The sequence below is a fragment of the Pleuronectes platessa genome, chromosome 19 (assembly GCF_947347685.1).
Source record: "Pleuronectes platessa chromosome 19, fPlePla1.1, whole genome shotgun sequence".
Taxonomy (NCBI): domain Eukaryota; kingdom Metazoa; phylum Chordata; class Actinopteri; order Pleuronectiformes; family Pleuronectidae; genus Pleuronectes; species Pleuronectes platessa.
In genome coordinates this window covers 1,005,344-1,025,024 of record NC_070644.1, presented here as the reverse complement: position 1 = coordinate 1,025,024, position 19,681 = coordinate 1,005,344, and the positions used below count along the sequence as shown (strand labels likewise).

General features: G+C 40.8%; 1 protein-coding gene across 5 annotated transcripts in view; it reads left to right on the top strand.

Annotated features, from left to right (window-relative positions):
- The first annotated feature begins 5,176 nt into the window (after nt 1-5,176).
- The window catches only part of dennd1a (DENN/MADD domain containing 1A), a 74,435-nt gene continuing 59,930 nt past the window's right edge, over nt 5,177-19,681 (top strand). For 4 of the 5 annotated variants that reach the window (XM_053411790.1, XM_053411789.1, XM_053411793.1 and 1 more), the window contains exons 1-2: nt 5,177-5,317; nt 9,297-9,361. In XM_053411790.1, the coding sequence (XP_053267765.1) occupies nt 5,301-5,317; nt 9,297-9,361 (82 nt within the window). In that variant the 5' untranslated portion in view covers nt 5,177-5,300. The remainder of the gene's footprint in view (nt 5,318-9,296; nt 9,362-19,681) is intronic. The other variant, XM_053411791.1, reaches the window with a different exon arrangement.

Here is a 19,681-nt window from a genome sequence, read left to right as displayed (position 1 = left end):
TAGGGAGGGCGCTGGGGTGCTGCACTGTGGGGTCACAATATCACATTAGGCGCGTTTACCTATTGGAAATGCTATTCTCCTAGGATCCCCCCTCTGAGCCTGAAGAAGACGTAAAAGAGCCAGACCGAGAAGCGGACAAACAACCAGTTGGAGTAGCAGACCGGGAAGAAGACAGAGACGACTTTGAGGACGACGTGGAGGACAACTTGGAGGATGAGGTAGAAGAAAACAGAGACGACAAGGACTACGACCCAGTGGGTGATGCTTCTGCAGATTTGTCATCTTTGGACGAAGAAGAAGAGGGATAGGACAACGGCTGCACCACCAACCCCACCAGACCAGAAATTTCATGGTAATCGAGGGCTCACTGCCAGGAGGGGAGCAGCTGCTCCTCCTCCAAGGTTGCTGCGGCTCTAAGCGGGTTCTGTCCGGGCCCCGCGATGCACGTGAAGTCCCACACCGGTGACATAGCATCGACGTTCGACCTGTTCATCACGCTGACTTTAGATAACATCATCTTGGAGATGACGAACCGGTAGGGTCGTCGAAAATACGGTGACGAATGGCCGCCCCCAGCCTGTGAGATTTCGTGCCACAATGCCCCTAAAACTCTCCAAACGTACTCCAGACTGCTGCGCTTCGACGACCTTGAGACCAGACGCTGTAGACGAACCACAGACAAATTGGCGGCCGTGCGAGAGGTCTGGAACACGTGTGTGGTGCGGCTACTGTGTCTCTACAACCCGGGGCCCGAAGTGACCGTGGATGAGCAACTGGTTCCGTTCAGAGGTTAGCCTTTATATTATATTATTATTATTATTATTATGTTATGTCATTATGTAATTTAGATAGCAGCTGCTAGTCCTTGTCCTCCTCTCCTCTCCTCTCCTCTCCTCTCCTCTCCTCTCCTCTCCTCTCCTCTCCTTCTTCTTCTCCCTAGGCCGGTGTCCTTTTTTAGATATGCCCCAGGGCAAAAGACTGTAAGACTTGCACTGTGTGCTACCGGTGTAACAAATATATCTGCAATGGCTGCTCACCGGTCTATTGCCCTATGTGTGCGTCCTAATATGCCGGGGGAAGCAAGGACAACACAAGGGTTATAATTATATATATATAGTTTTAAAAGATAGTTTTATAAAGAGGCTTGGTTTTTAATACCTTACATTTATGGATAAATAGCCATCTGACCAGGTCACATGACCTTAAACCACTGAGGGAGAATATAGTTCTATGACTGTTTTATATAACTGGCAGTTATCTGTCTGTGTCTTTTATGTTTTTTCATATATACATGCCAAATAAGTCACTTGAAGCTGAATCTCTCACTTTTATGTCAAAATTAAAGTCAGCAATCCTTTTGAAAATGATATTTTTGCAACAAAATCATACATACATGCACCATTTGAATTAATCATTACTCATACAGGCTTCTGTTACAGATTATTCCAGTGCAGTAAATCTACTCAAATAGAAAGGCTTCAGACTCAAATAAATGCAGCTTTATTTTTGCCATAACAGTTTTGACATGAAAACTTTAACATTATATTGAAGTGATGGGGTGGTGGTTGAGGTGTCCCACCATGACCCACTGACACTGATGGACCTTGACCTTGAAGTTCACCTCTAATCTCTTTGGAAGTTGTTCTGGGCTCTTAGGTTACCATTCGTATTATCCGTCTCTTCATTTTGTCATAAATTTTCCTCATGCATCCAGGGAGGTTGGCTACAGTCCTAATCTCCTGAGATAAGTCACTCCTTAGCTTTCTGTGGTCCATGACATGTTAAGTGTGGTACACACCATGATATCAAACAGCACAGTGACTACTTTTCACCGTTTATATAGGCAGAATGACTGACAACAAGTATGAAGACACCTGCGATGATAATTAGAGGGCACACCTTAGTTTAACATGTCCCTATGGTCAAACTATTTTCAATCTTTTCCAGGGGTACCATAATTTTTGTCCAGGCCATTTTCATTAGTTTTTTTTTTTTTAAATGATTCTGTTGAACCACAATTCATAAGCAATGTCTGATTTTCATTGGTTAATTTTTTTGTAAATTTGTATTTATTATCACTTTTGTGGGTTTTTCTTTCTTTAACCCTTGTGTGGTGTTCGTGTTTTGGTCACTCAGCCAATGTTCGTGGGTCTGGTGGACCCACCGCATTATTCGGTCTTTCAATCAATACAGCTACATCAAAATATGTAAAAAATACTTAGCAGATGTTAACTTTATCCCAATTACAAGCAATACAAACAGCATATATGGTTAATATTTGTCATTTACCCCTGTTAAATCACATTTATGAATAAAAGTGCTTTTAGTTTTTTGTGATAAAATGCAATTAAACAAAGAAACATCAATTACAATCGAGATATGATTGGAAAAAATGAATATGAAACAAGGTTTTTCATCAGTGTTGAGGTATATTTCTTGAATTTAATTAGAAATTAATCTTTGGAAGACAATGAAGGGGAAGAGTTTAGAGAATATGAAGATCCTGTTTCTATCAATTCAGAGTCTGACAGTGAGTTTGAAGAAGAGGATGAGATTGACCATCAGCCATCTACGTAAAAAGTTCATCTGCACCCAGTCCCAAATCCAGGCCATCAGCAGCCAACATATGGATGTCAAAAAATTATGAAATCGCATGGCTACCAATTTAATAAGGATGCAACCAGGGCCGACAAGGATGGCAGTCTTCTTACGAACTTTTCATTACGTAAATCATTCTGCACTAATTTGGAGGGACAACGTGTTTTCGTAGAAAGCTGGAATGAAATGGACCAAACCCATTTATTTGCATACTTTGGGGTTATTATCCTTGCTGGATTTTTCAAATTCAAGGGGGAATCCACAGAATCCTTGTGAGATGCAGAAACTGGCAGAGAACTTTTACATAAAATGTGCAGGAATTTGGGAGCAGAGATGCTTGAAATGTACAATTTAACACTTTACGTAGTCCTGGGTCCAGTGGACCCGAACACCATATACAGTGCCTTGCATAAGTATTCACCCCCCTTGGACTTTTTCCCATTATGTACTGTTACTAACTGGAATTCAAATAGACTTAAATAAACTTTTTCCCGTTTGATCAACAAAACATGCATAGTACTTTGGAGGTGCAAAATAAATTTTATTGTGACACAAACAATAATGAGAACAAAAAAGTTGACATCTGTTGGGTGCATATGTATTCACCCCCCTGTGTCAATACTTGGTAGAACCCCCTTTCGCTGCAATTACAGCTGCAAGTCTTTTGGGGTATGTCTCTACCAGCTTTGCACATCTAGAGATGGAAAGGTTTGTCCATTCTTCTTGGCAAAAAAGATGAAGCTCAGTCAGATTGGATGGAGACCGTCTGTGAACCGCAATCTTCAAGTCTTGCCATAGATTCTCTATTGGATTGAGGTCTGGGCTTTGACTGGGCCATTTTAAGACATTAACATTCTTTAATCCAAACCATTCCTTTGTAGCTCTGGCTGTATGTTTAGGGTCATTGTCCTGCTGGAAGATGAACCTCCGCCCCAGTCTCAAGTCTTTTGCAGACTGCATCAGATTTTCTTCAAGGATTTCCCTGTATTTGGCTCCATCCATCTTTCCCTCTATTCTGACCAGTTTCCCTGTACCTGCTGAAGAGAAGCATCCCCACAGCATGATGCTACCACCACCATGTTTCACTGTTGGGATGGTGTGCTCAGGGTGATGGGCAGTGTTGGGTTTTCGCCACACATAGCGTTTTGCATTGAGGCCAAAAAGTTCAGTTTTGGTCTCATCTGACCAGAGCACCTTCTTCCACATGTTTGCTGTGTCTCCCACATGGCTTCTGGCAAACTCCAAATGGGATTTTTTATGGATCCCTTTCAACAATGGCTTTCTTCTTGCCACTCTTCCATAAAGGCCAGATTTGTGGAGTAGACGACTAATAGTTGTCCTGTGGACAGATTCTCCCACCTCAGCTGTGGATCTCTGCAACTCCTCCAGAGTAACCATGGGCCTCCTGGTTGCTTCTCTGATTAATTTTCTCCTTGTCCGACTCTTCAGTTTGGGTGGACGGCCTCCTCTTGGTAGGTTTGCGGTTGTGCCATATTCTTTCCATTTTCTTATGATGGATTTTATGGTGCCCAGAGAGATGTTAAAAGCTCTGGATATTTTTTTATAACCTAACCCTGCTTCATATTTCTCCACAACTTTATCCCTGACCTGTTTGGTGAGCTCCTTGGTCTTCATGATGCTGTTTGTTCAGTAATGATCTCCAACAAACTCTGAGTCCGTCACAGAACAGGTGTATTTATACTGAGATTAAATTGCAGACAGGTGGACCCTATTTACTAATTATGTGACTTGCAAATGTGACTTGTGAATGCAATTGGTCGCACCAGATCTTTGTTAGGGGTTTCACAGTAAAGGGGGTGAATACATATGCACTCAACACTTTTCAGATTTTTATTTGTAAATAATTGTGAAATCCATGTAATATTTCCCCCCACTTCCAAATGATGCACTATTTTGTGTTGGTCCATTACATAAACTCACGATGAAATAAATTTTAATCTGTGGTTATACCATGACAAAATGTAGAAAAGTCCAAAGGGGGTGAATACTTATGCAAGGCACTGTATGTCACTGAAAATATGTCATTTTATATGTTCATCACAGAAAATGAGCCAAGGCCAATGAGTCTCAGGTTGAAAAAAAATATTTAATCCGATCATTTTTCTTTTAGCAAACATTGAAAACGGGTCCCACAGACCCGAACAACATACAAGGGTTAATTACACATATATGATTGTGTGAATATATAATAGGCCCTTAATATATAACCACTGAAGTTCATAGCAGTGGGTTTCTCTTTGTTTCTGTTATGTTATTTCATGTGTACCTTATTTTGTATTTCTAAGGTGGCGATTAAGAGATAAGAAAAATGTCCTCACCATTTATCTCCAAAGATGATGTGACGAATTTCCACCCCTATAACCGCCGGTAGATCACGTCGGCGTATAAAGTCAGACACAGACCAAGTCGAACACACCGTCAAGTGACCCGATCGTCATCTGCCACATGTATTGTGGAACATGTAGTTTCTCACACTGTTTTACTCTGTATTGCCAATGCACATGTACTCTCCAATAGAACTACAAATCCCAGAGTTAAGTGCGAGGTAGAGCGTGATATACGCGTGTAGGCAAACCACGGTGTGGTACAGTTCTGTGACAGGCTAGCATCAGAAAATATCCCCGGACAGACGCGTCTGCGCACTGATATCTGCCGCAAGCGACTGCAGGCGACTCAGAAACATGGGGTCCCGAATAAAGTAAGAACGTCCATCCCTTATTCTCCACGAGGTTGTCAGCATCCTTCTGCTATGTTAGCTTTGTTGTCGGACGTCAGTGGGGAAGATGCAGTCCAATGCAAGGCCTTGACTTGTTGCGACACCCTCTAAAAACGCTGGTGGCACTATCTTATTCTGTCTAGATCAGAAAAACAATGCATGTGAAATGTCCCCGTTGGTTTGAGCTCCGCTAGTCATTTAAAACGGAAACGTGCCAGTGAGATACTCGTTAAGATAGTCGTGAGTTATGACCATTCAGCTCGGGTAAACATAGAAACAGTCACGTTTTAATACTGAACCTCCTAATATTTCTCAGGGCTGAAGTGCAGAACAGATGTATCTATATGTATCTGTGCTTGTCTGTAGCCGAATGTCAGTCCACTGATTGACTGTTGATACGAAAGGGCCCAGGCTTAACAGTCACTTCCTGTTCATGGGAGATACGTTATGTGTTTGAAATGAAATGAAATGGTGAATGGTCTATATTTATATAGCGCTTTTCTAGTCTTAATGACCACTCAAAGCACTTTACTGTACAGTTTTTTGCCATTCACCCATTCATAGAGTGCATCTATGGGAAGCGCTGTATGAAAGAATGAGGGACAATTTGGGATTCAATATCTTTTCCAGGACACTTAGGAAAGGCTAAACTGCCAACCTTTTAGTTAGATGACCGCTCTACCCGCTCAACCCCACCACTAGGCCGTTTGTATGTCACCTGTGTACCACCAGAGTTATATAATACAGAGAAGATTATTTGGTCTTTATGAGGCTGTGAATTTGGCTACTTCATTTCACTGCTGAGGGATAGAAGCACTGCACAAGAACTGACTGAACTGAGTTAAAGAAAGTACACACTCTTCAGACAATGACATGCTTTCCGAGTCAGCACGTTTTCCCAGTTATATTGGAGGGCCTGCTGTAAGAATCCCAAATTTGTGTGAGATTTTTAATGAGACATTAAAAATGGTTTTCATCAAACCACTTTCAAAGAAATACCAGACTGAACCCCATAGTGAAAATTGTGCATTTGCAGAAAAGTGGCTGCAGTAGATAACATGGCTCCTGATGACTGGACAGATGTGGTGCGAAAATATGCGGTGAAAATCCCAATCTCATTTGAAATAAATTAAACACAGAACTTTGTATGGCTATTTGAGTCCTCCCCGTATTTGTGGGAAATGTATGAAATTAGAAGTACCCTATTTTTAAAAAGATATATTTAGTTTTAAATGTGAAAACAAAAAGTTATTGTGACTTAGTCAACCACCAACATTTTCGTCTCGTCAACGAAAGTTAAAATAGGTTTAGTCATAGTTTTTATTTTCAAAGATCCGTTTTCATTACGTCTTCGTCTCGTCTTAGTCATGGGAAAAAGTTCGATAACGAATATTTTTCATCATAGTTTTCATCAACGAAATTAACACTGACTGAAAGTAATCGAGCACCGTTACAAAGTATCCTCTCATCCGCATTTCAGCCTTTAAGTCACAACAGCCCTTTCTAAACCTCTGTCCCTCGAGTGAGAGTTCTCCACAGCAGAGACATGTTAGTACCAGTAGGGCATCTAACCCTCTTTGCAAACAATTTGGACAAGTATATATTTTTTTATGAAAATAAAAATTTAAATACATATATTGAATAATGACAAGCATTAGGGATGGGCATTCCATTAAATTGTCTTAATCGATTGACGGGAGAATTAACGATCGATTTTCGATTAATCATTATTATTTTTATATTAAAATTCACTATTTATAGGCTATATTAAAATGCAGTGAAAATAGAAACCTCATTGAGATCTTTATTACAAGTTGAACAACTCTTGTTGCAGTTAAACTTGAAAATATGCGCTGCTTTACTCTTAAGCCCCCGATGAGAGAGCAGCAACTAGCCGCTGGGAGCTAGCTGGATTTGACGGTTCTCGACCTCTCAGTCCGGTTGTATAAAAAAAGTAGCTGCTGCTGGGCGAGCAGTACCACAAAACACAATCATGTCGTTGTCACAGCCACTCTGTCCACAGGGAAACTAAGGTGTAACATTGTTATCTATGATGATATATTCTCAGCGTCCACTGACCGAGCGCACCCAGCGCACACAGAACGAGCACTCCTTTCCACCAGCGGAGTGAGTGAGTGACAGCCAGGCGGCTCGCACGAGTTCCACAGGCTGAGTCAGAGTGCGCCATGCCTGGGTAGACGCGCACGTGCGAACGCTCGTCTCTCTCCCTCACTTACAAAGACCTACACAGAATAATTAACTGTTCTTACTTTGTAGAAATAAAATACAGCAACCCCCTCAATAAAAAAAATAGACAACCGGTAGTAAAAAAGCCCCTGAGATCAGTCACACATACAAACATCACACTGTTTAAATGTAATTTTTAATAAGTACAAAAAGTGGAAATCATTAAAAAGAAAATGTTTAGTATGAAAACCTGCATTTTACTTCATACTTCTTTATACTGAATGTGTTGTATTCATAGATTCAGTGAACTTTTTTCGTTGAAATAAAACTGTTCTTAACAGTTCTTACTCTTGTGATCAGAAACATTGACCTGAAGCTCAATTTAAAGGCTTTTCTGTAAATAATTTTCTAATTAACCATAAATATAGCAGCTTCTGATCAACCCATATCCATTTTTGTTAGGCCCGGCCCACTTCGGAGTACGGATATAGATAATTTAGTTGGTTGAACAGACACTGATAATAGTGTACTTGCTAATCCCTAGTGGGCGATATATGACATATACTTGATGTATCGCGTTTTTTACCACGTGCAATGTATAAAATTACTGTATTGCGACCATCAAGTATAAATTGTCACGAGAATGTTTTAAGCCGTCAGCATGAAAGCTCTAGTTTCTTGTGTCTACTGTAGCAGAAAACTTTCCAAAATGTGAACTTGAATAACCGAGTTACGTACTGAATCGTGATATTTTTTTCTTCTGCAGTTTAGAGTTTTCCAAAGATTTGAATCATTAATACAGATAAGAATCAAGCAGCACAGGACATCGTGGATGATGTTTCACATTTGTGGCCCATTATATTACCTATTGATGTCATCCAGCTAGACATTTCAATCTAACAGCATATTTATAACAATTTTTACTGTACGGCCTACTGCATTGGACATGTGTCAGCACTTGTTATATCCTCATGGAATATAATTATCTTTTCATGAACGTGGCTCTGACTCATCTGTGTCATACACATTGAACTTCTTCTGAATCTGTACTGACCTGGTTGCTCCTGTGCTGATTGTGGTAAATTTTTTAAGCAGACTAACTTTGCAGCCAGCAGAGCACCAGTCCTTAAACCTGTCCCCAATGCTGTTAACAAACTGACAATTAGTATATTCCAGGATGAAATTAGGACCTAATCTTCAGCTTTCCTGCATTGAATAGAGAAATTAAGTGCCAGATTTTAGGTATATTTCCATAATTTGTGACTGATCAAAGCAATATAAGGCTATTGTATGCACAAGTAAGACCATCTAAGTCTAAATCAGCAAGTGTGGAGTAAAACCAGTCTTGAACCGTATAAAATATTCACCGGGCCTGATGTGAGCCTTCATTCTGTTTTGAAATTAATTGAGTCAGATTTAATTCAAAAAATGTTGAAGGTTCTATGCTGACTCAATAACTGGGAAAATAAAATCACTTTAATTACAGATGTTTGTAAAACTGTTACTAATTGTAACTGGTCTGTATTGATGTAGCACATATTAAGTACATCACTTTCTCTATGAGAAGGTGCAACTTTGGGGTCAGTATGTTGCCCAAGGACCCTTCGGCATGCACACAAAACTGTTCATTGACTATATTAGGACACCTGCCCATTAGAGAAATTGGCTAAATAAAATCACAAAAGCATTTTTTTTAATGGAAGACTTTACTAAACAATAAATTTGTCTTTAATTTGCAAACAACATATTGATGAAATGTGTTCCTCTATTCCAGGGAGAGCCCAGAGTCCACCTTTGAGGTGTATCTAGAGGTAGCCCATCCAGGCTCACACAGCTCAGGTAAGTTTGATTAAGGCTTGAGCCTCAGCTAATCTTTGAACATATGCATATTTTAAACGAGTCTCAAAATAGAGTCAAGGATTAGGTTATGTATCATGCCTCATTTCAACCTTCAGTCTTTATGTACAATAAAAAACAGTTGAACAATTATGTTAGTTGACAGGAGGTTTGTGTACCTGATGATCAATTTTGCCATTAAAAACCTTGTCTGTGATGGCCGACCATAATATGAACTTTATTTGTATAGCACTTATCTAGAAGGTTACATGGAACATATTAAAGTCAAGACCTGAAATTTATAGAGAAACCCCAAAGTTCCCACAATGAGCAAGCACCATCTAATATGCACGCACGCACGCACGCACACACACACACATCCGGACACTTAAAGAAATCCAATCTTAGTTGGTTATTTTCAGGGCTGATATAGATTATTAGTAATCAAGTAAAATCATCTGTACTGCACACAATTATCCATTAGGCATTTGCATAAAACACAGAAAGATTGAGATTATTATGACAAGTGTAAAATATTAAACTGGTGGGACAACTGAGACTATGTAAGCCGATTTCATTTTGTTCACAGCAGCTATGATGGTGGTGAAATCTCATGTTCTATATTTTTTATGCTACTATAAGCATATGTATAAATTAACCGTTTGTCAGTCACCTCCAGTCACGCAGGTGCTGCTGGAGCACATTGCAATGTGTTTTCCTTACCCTGACTCAATGTGCAATGCTCTTACACAAATCTATTTAAAAAAAAAAAAATTGTTAGTTTCAGAAAAAATATCATGTCTATTTTGACTTAAACATTTTAGAAGATTTTTCCTTAAAAAAATATGAATTTCCTATTGCATACATTGACAATTCATTTTTCACTTTGACATAATATATCAGCATATTGGACCCAAAACGACACAAAAAAGATGTGATCATTAAATAGAAGGTTTTTTAATTTAAAGCCACAAACATGCATAGCATTTATTTCAAAGGTCAAAATAAAAATACAGGTTGCAAATGGGAAGACTCAATTATAAAGAAATTAAATGTAGCTGTTATCAGGGGTGTTTTTTTTTATATTTGCAGCCGTGAAACTATTCAGAAAAGCTCATGTGAATTCTGAAAGAGTAACTAGTTCAAATGCAACATAAAAAGATCTCACGGAGACGTAGTAAAGCTACGACTAAAGGTTTATGCCTGTAAAAACGTTTGTAAACTTGATTTCAACCGCGAAAAAAATTGCAAGCTGATCTACTAACAGTGTGCACTGAGGATTGTGTGCAGAATAACATGTGCTGTCTATTTAGTACGTTTGCCTTAATGAATATGCAATATCGGGCATAAAAGAGTGCATAAAATATTAGGTGGCTTAGATGCAAATACTGTAATGGAGCACACGCTATGTGATTTACAAAGCCTGAACATAATGCAGTGGTTATGACTGCGCCTATATTTAATACGTTTGAAAGCTAGCTGCTAATCAGCACAGCGTTGCACACAGATGGCTTCAGTTATTGTGGTTATTAGGAGAGGGTATGGAAGAGGACTGAGATAACGCCTGTGTGTGTGTCCGCTATCTGGGAGCGCGCACACACACAGACACACACACATTCCCCCGCTCCTGGTATGTCATGATGCCCTGAAACGATGATGATTAAAAAAAAAAAAAAACTTTCAGTCACGTTCAACATATGAATGGCTGCACTATTATATCCACTGTTTTGCACTGTTGTTGTTTTTGCACAGTACCTTTTGAAAAGATGCCTGGAAGTATGGAATGTGTCTGGGGACACTAGTTGTTGCACTGTGACCATTCATTGCACTTTATTATGTTGTGCTATGCTCTATTACACATGTTTTGTATGTCTTATGACATTTTTATATTTTTCAAATATTTTAATAAAGAAGTTCATGTTTCAAGTACATGGTATCTTAGAAAATCCTTTTTTTTTTTACCGTGGTATCGAAATTGGCATCGAGAATTGTTATTTTACTGGTATTGGCACCGACTACTGAATTTTTGGTATCGTGACACCCCTAATATCAACACTTCTTTGCTGTAGCTCAACAACATGTTTGTTTGCCTCAACCACTAACACCTCCAATTCTATGCCATTAAATTTAATGCTCTATGGCAGAAACCAGCAACTCTTGCAAAGCACTCCTCATTTAAATAATACTGCCTCTACCAAGTTTGCACCTGTTATCATTTATGCAATTATTGTAATTTAGCACTCTTTACTTAGGATCTTTCTAGATAATGCCCAAGTGCTATATTTCTGGCTTTATATACCAAAACAGGTGCAAACATAACAAAGTTCAAACTGACATATTCAAACGACAACTATTTATGATAAAATCATGTGAGGTTTCTCTTTTTTCCCACTTGATGGCAGTATTGGCACATCTTCTAGTCTTTTGTTGCTCTCACACTAACTGTGACGACTGTGGCTTAGGGGTAGAGTGTTCGTCCTCCAACCTGAAGGTCGGCAGTTCGATCCCCAGTCTGACCTATCTGCATGCCGATCTGTCCTTGGGCAAGATGCTGAACCCTGAATGGCCCCCCATAGAATAACAAAGTGCTGAGAATAGATGCACTGTATGAATGTGTGTGTGAATGGGTGAATGTAAAACTGTACTGTAAAGCGCTTTGAGTGGTCATCAAGACTAGAGAAGCGCTATATAAATACAAAACCATTTAACATTTAACTGTGGTGGTAGCAACGGGGAGATGGCCAGTTGGTGTTGGTGGAAACACCTGTCTCATTCAATCTCTACAGTTAGCACACAAGCTTATCCCAAGGGCGGCTGTGGCTGAGGGGTAGAGTGGTCGTCCTCCAACCCCAAGAAGAAGAAGACCTGCGTATATATAATATTTTCTACTCAAGGCTAGTTTATGAAACAACATCGAACTATCAGGAGAGGGAGGGTTGTCCAGCAACCGGCAACGTAGGGTAGTAGCGTGACGGAGAACGGCTTCTTGTCACTTCCTGGATTCCGTGACAAGAGATGTGACACTACAGCTGTGGACCAATAAGGGAGAACCAAAGTGATTTGCGGTGGCTCTCCAATATCTTAAACCAATTACATTAAATCTTCTGTTATAATTATATCAAGCCCCTTCTGTTCGGGGCCATTATTGACTACCTATTGCTAACAGATTTAGCCTAGGCTGTGATAATTGTCCATAGCTATGTTGTTCAACTTTCATTGCGTCTCAATAAATACTTGAATTGGACCAGTCCGGCTCATCTCTTATTTACGATAAACCAACACGCCTGTCACTGGTTAGTAAAAGCTCCCTCAGTGGCGAAATGCAAGGGGCTGTACTGACACAAACAAATCAAATACTGTTTTATTCCTGATCCACCAATCAAAAGAGAAGTGTTATCATTTGAACGTGAGTTGCACGTACGCTTCCGAGTATAAAAGTAACCGCAGGCATGGTCAGCGCTCACCCTCACGGAGAAGACACCCTGCAGAGTTTGTGCGATTGCTCTTGTTTCCTATTTCATTCAGATATTCATTGCTTTATACACAGTCTTTTTAATGACTCATTCCTTCCTTAGTAATACCTTCCTGCACTTGCAGTAGGCTTATTCGTAGCCTAATCTAAGGAGTAATTTGCGTCACAGTCTTTTTAGAAAGCTCGTAGCCCCAAGAGCTAGCCTTCTAGCTAGCTAACTTCTTCCAACTGCAGCTAGCCCTTTTCTCCTTAACAACTACCTTTACATCTTTAATCATCCACCGTTTTGAAACAAATAAAACACCAGCACTTGAATACTATTCTGTGCTGTCCCTGTCTACATTGTGTACTGTTTGTTTTATTAGGAACCATTGCCTAGCACAGCCTTATTCATTATTCGTGTGCAAGTCGCTCACAGCCAAACATACATACACACTCACAAGACCACAATGTTGCAATTAGAACTTAACTAACTTAACACACACTGTATCAGCAAACAAACACAGCTATGGACAAGTTTCTGATTCGTAAAAGTCATACAACCAATGCCTGACTTGCGAAGCCAAAGCTTCGCAAATATGACGAGCTATTTGCAGTTTGGTGTCACCGTCACTGGCACGTCTGAGCAACGCCCTCAGTGTGTTTTTTGTGCCGAGGTGCTGGCAAATGAGAGCATGAAACCATGCTTTCGAGTCAGTGCTTCACCAGGCCGTGAAAATAATTAACCATATTAAAGCTTGTCAACTTAACTCCCGTTTGTTTGGGGTCCTCTGCCAGGAGATGGGTTCAGGGCAGGAACAGCTGTTGCTGCACACTGAAGTTCACTGGCTCTCCAGGGAGCGGGTGTTACAATGCAGTAGGAGCTGCGAGAGGAGGTAAAGTTGTTTTTGACTGAAAGTCAAACGGATCTGGCAAAGCACCTGGATGATGCCATGTGGCTTGCCTCTCTCTCCTATTTAGTGGATATTTTTGACCGACTGAATAACCTTAACCTGTCTTTGCAAGGCCGCAAATCTAACGTTCTGCTCCTGGCTGATAGAGTGAATGCCTTCACGCAAAAAATTGCTCTCTGGCGTCGCATCAGTTCTGGAAACTGCGACGTTTCCCAGCCTTGCAGACTTCATTGCCGATGCACGTGGCACTGATTTCTCCTCTCTCCTCCAATCAGCTGCTGATCACCTTTCAGCGCTGAAGAATCAGTTTCGGTCCTATTTCAAAGAGGACTACCGTTCATTCGCCTAACCAGCTTTGGGGGGGGGGGGGCAGCCAGCAAAAGTTTGAGAACCCCTGTTTTAAGCAATGCTGAAGGTCGGGGGGACAGGGGATATCTTTCATTACCCAGTTTCCATTCACATCCTTCATTCTCCTTTTCAATTGCAAAATTATTGGCGCCCCTGCTGATTAAGGATTGCAGCAGAAGCACATTATATGCATGGTCTCAATGTACCATGCTGTATTGCACTTCCGCATGTCCTCCCTCGTCACTTCCCTGCTGACCTGTGTTCAATTTACACTATGAACCATAAAAACAACAAAAATAATACTAGGTTATTAGGATCTGAACAGTACTGAAGTTTACTTTGTGTTTGTTTGATCTATACGAGTTTATAAGGCACCTCTTTAATAACATTGAAAAAGTCCAACAATTTCCACGCACGCAGTTCACCTACTACAGACAACACGAGACATAATGTGACACGCACGGTCAAGACATCAGTGTATCAATAAATGCGTAATTTTTCCAAAGTCATTGAGTAATCTTGTTAAACAATTGTGTCAATATTGACTAATAATATGTGGCTTGAAACTGCAAAGAAAAGATTTGGTGGTGTTTCCAGTAGGGATGAGCGAGTACACCATTATCTGTATCTGTTCAACCAACTAAATTATCTGTATCCGTACTTTGAAGTGGGCAGAGCTTACACCGGAGTGGAGTGAGCGCATTATCGAACATATAGCAAACCCCATTAATGTCATAAAATATCAAATTTATTATGTGTTAATTATCAGTACCCAAAACCTATAATATGCCTCAAGCTCACCATATGCACAACGCTACGCTCGCGTCAAACAAAGTACGGAACAGCTTACTTTTGATTTTTTTTATTATTAAATTTATTATTATTTGATTTGAATAACTGTTTTAATACATTGACGCGTCTTATTTGAGATGTCAAAATATTCATTTAAAATCTTTTGAAAGATAATTTTTCCTCCTCCACCTTAAGTTTTTTTAAGTTTACGTCACTAGAGATCTAAACACTCACTCAGAACTGAGACAGATATTTCTCAATTTTACCCTGAGCGTTGCATAAACTACAGGCTAAGAACTTGTTTTTAAGAAACTTGAAATTATTATTGGTATCGGCTATGTGAAGCATGTAATTACCCTAACCCTAGGCCAATTCATACCCCTCAGGCCAGGTTATATACCCCCATGATATCAGTAGTGTTGAGTGATGTACACAAGAATTTATTGGGGGTTCAGCTTTGTCAGGTAAGTTAAGTGAGAAAGCTAACTGACTTAACTCTAAAAACTATGTATTTTCTGTTCGACCCACATTCGACCCATACCCATCAATGCGCTAGCATGTTCTGACAACACCCCTGCCTCTTTAGATTTTGGGCAAATTTCCCCTATATTTAAAATATATTTTTTATAGTAGGCGCAGTATAGGGCCAAAGTATACCCAGGTTTAATCTGGGTGGGGGGTAATTTGGCCTGTTACACTGGGGGTGAAAAGGCTCTGTGTTGAGTTATTTTTGTGCAACACGGGAAGGATAAATACTTAACTTCCTGCGTCTGTCATGTGGCGCTGAACCACGCCCATTTATCGCGCATATGGTTAGGGTTTCCATACCATCATGTGCAGACCACATGGTGAAAATATAATCTAAATCGATTAAAGTTTTAAAACACGGCTTACTTCCTATTGCCAGTCACTACATGCAGACTAATAGATCTATCCAGGAAGGGACTCTGATTATGTGACAGAATTTTGGGGCTGATTGGACAATGCACAGTAGAGTTACAACAACTTCATTTTAACGCTACTCAGTAGGTGGCGCTATCACTGTCACCCCATTGGAGAGAGCGGGGTAATGTGGGACATTGGGTAATGTGAGACACCCCCTGTATCTAGGCAACAGAACACATTTTTGGTCATGTGACCATTATGTTTTCAAGCCCCTCCCATTCCCCCCTTGCCATGAAGGAGAAGTTGGTGCTGGTGCTGTGGAAAGTATGTAGCCGGGGTAAAGTGAGACACAAGACCACTTTTTTAAAAACGATAATATTTTCACTGCCCTTTGTCCTGAAGACATTGTGATCATTTCCATTGCTATAAAACATCCTGAATTAATGGGAAATGTGTAAATTTTACTGATGTATCATTTTAGCTCGCCTAGAGGGGAGGAAATGTAAAAAAAATGTCCCACATTACCCTGCTCTCCCCTACAGACTAATAAATCTGCTCAGTTTGGTTGATAATTTTAGGGCCAGTTGGACAATGCACAGTGGCGTTAAAAAAAACTCCCTTCAACATTGAATCAGTAGGTGGGGCTATGACCCTGACTCAATATTGCCATATGGAGCTTTTATGGAGTTATGACAACCTTGTCTCCTTTGGCAACGGATCAACCTTTGCTGCACCTCGATGTTTACACAGTCTAGGGAAAGGTCACAATTCTGAACATGGTCATATGACTTGTCTAACCTCATTTAAGCTGTACACTGTAAAGCAGCCAGGAGCAGGGCATCAAAGTACAAAACATGTAACTACCTGTCACTAGACGAAAAGCAGCATTTCAGTCATAGGAAATCTTTTGGAACTCACCTGATCCCCTGCAGTTTGTGCCTATTTACAGAACGTCAGTACTGCGTTCTTCCACGACGATAACCTTAGGGGAGCGGAGTTAACGTACTGCGGGGAGGGGGTCTGGAGAACAAAGGGGGAGAGCATCGGAGGGGGGTCGTGGAGCCGCGGAGCAAAGGTGTGATCTAGTTAGCATATGACTCTGAGCGAAGCCGCTGCTGAGCCTCTCTCGATTCACCATTAGAGGAAACCACAGACCCTTGAAACGAAAACGCAATCGTGATTATATAATATATATTATAATTTATTAGTAAGCCTTTACCAAAAGCACTGCAGTTAATTAAGACTATACATTCATTCATGTGATGCTTGATGTTATATGTGAACATATTGTACAGGAAAAAAAAACATAAACAACGTATATGTTGAGTCAAAGCTTTATTTACATACAGCACAGATATTGTACAAACACAACTGAACTAGCCAGTGAAAAACGAATCAGGTGAAGATTGAAATGTCTCTTTGCAGCCTCTGGGTCATACGTTCTTCGTGGGACTCTGTCCGAATCTGCCCCAGTGTGTAGACATCTGTGGTGTGTAGCTGTGAGATCCAGTGTAGCTTCTAGTCTTATTTGAAGTGTGGCACACAGGTCGGTGAGCTCCTGGCTTTAGAAGGATGGATCCAATTCATCTGTCCCGCTTCAATCAGCTGTAAACACAATCAGTACAATTAGCACAGTTCAATGACAACATACACTTGCACATGTAACTGAAAATGATTTAAAGAATCTAACCTTACCCTCTTTCTTCTCTGCCGACTCCTGAACTCATCAATGCTGATGCAAGGTCTGTATGGATGTACTGGAAGCTCCTTCATACTGGCTCATAGTGGGTCTTAGTACGTCATAGTACAGGCAGCTGGAAAACAACATGAGTAACATGAGTTTATTATTAATAAACGGAAATAGCCTCGCTGCATCACCGTGGGAAGATCCAAAGCAAAATTCGTAAAAAAATCCTCAACAGATACTTGCGTACAATGGCGTCGTTTTTCCGCATTGCAAATGCAGACTTTCAGCGAGTCTCGGCGTCATGTGCAGTGACTGCCTCCTTGTGTGCGGGAATCAGGCTGTGAAACAACAACGATGAAAAAGATCAGATAAAGTAAACTGGAGAATGTATTTTAAACAGCACAACACATCTCTTCTTTAATCATAGCCTCGCTCCACCGGCCATCTTCATCAGAGCTGTGAAGAGACAGAGACCTTCCTACAAGTTTATGAAAAAACTTACAGAGAACAAACTGTTAGATTTAAGTAGTTCATACATATTTAAACATGCACTAGTTCCGCTAAAGCACTCGATGCTTTATTCTACTTTTAGCAACTTTCGCGCTAATCCCACAGTTGTTCACACGTTTTTTAGATCAGAGAGTTAGCTTAGCAGTTAGCAATGGCTTCACTCTCTAGTGGGGTCTCACCTTAATTTAGGGACTGTGCGCCCGTCTTCTCCGCCACGACTCCTCAACAGCGGGCCCGCAGCTTTGCTTCCCCACACACTCATCTTCTCCTCCAGGGAAACAGTGTCGTTTCGACTTCAGCAAGTTATCTAAACCTAAAACAGGCACTCGTAAGGAACAAGCTCAACACGATCCTCTCATGTCTGCGGGAGACTGACGCTGAATTCACAAGGCTGTGATTGGACGAGCCCATCAGGTGATGATGCAAACGACTGACGTGATGTTTTCAAAGTCAAACTTCACAACTGTCCTTTTCATCTTAAAGCAGCGGTTATGACTGCTTTTAAATTATAATTTTATATGGGATCAGTATGTGACTAAGGACCCGTATATTCTTTCTGGTTTTAAGTTATTGTACTTAGATGATTTTGCTGTTCTGTGTTTGTGTATACAATGTAATTAATTATAGCACACTTACTTACTTAACAACAATTTACAATTTCAGGTTTTATATTTATTTTAAGCCTGGTGTACTTACGCCAGATAGTTTAGAAAAAGGTGTTATCTGCTCTGAGGGAAACTATCCTGATATGCATTTGTTAAGCGCAGAGCATTGTCATTTGCACGTGAAAGCCTCCCCTAGGCTTAGGAGCAGGGGGGTCACCTCCTAACATTCTCAGGCTTGTAAAACTACACGTACTGACACAAACAGGTGGCGCTGTAATCACTCAATATTTACATATGGATCTGTTCAGGGCAGGAATGGGAGTTTAGAGGCTGATTTGACAATGCACAGAAGAGGTAAAATAAATCCCTCTTTTTTTGGCGAAACATCAATCATCAATCAATCAAATTTATTTGTATAGCCCATATTCACAAATTACAATTCGTCTCATAGGGCTTTAACAGGGTGTGACATCCTCTGTCCTTAACCCTCAGCAAGAGTAAGGAAAAACTACTAAAAACCCTTTTAACAGGGTAAAAATACGTAGAAACCTCAGAGAGAGCAACATCTGAGGGATCCCTCTCCCAGGACAGACAGAAGTGCAATAGATGCCACGTGTAGGAAAACATCATCCAGATTAAAGTTTTTAGCAGCATTGACCATTGATGAGGGTAAACATCCCGAAGGACAACCCCAACATGACATGCCAAGCAGTCCCGCTGTAATCACAGTCCATGGTCAGCAACCAGCAGGACCACGATCCACCATCCAGACCAGACGCCATTCCAGTCCTCACTCACCGTCCACCACCGCCCTGCAGGACCCACCACGAGCCGCGGTCCTGGTCCACCGCCCGTACCCAATGCCAACGCGACACAGGTTCTGCCACCACCACCACGATCAGCCCATATGACACAGAATCCGCCACTCTGGATCCACCACCGCGACCCCCGATGCACGATCCAAAAACCGCAATCCATGGTGCGGCCACAGGGGCCCTGGATCTGCGGGTGATAAAGCAAAGGGATTCCGGGGAAGGGGGATAGGGATGGAGAAGAGGAAGGAGAAGCTGGAAAAAGAAGCTCCGTGTGTCATGTGTCATAAAATAGAACAAGTTACGTTCTGCCGCGCTA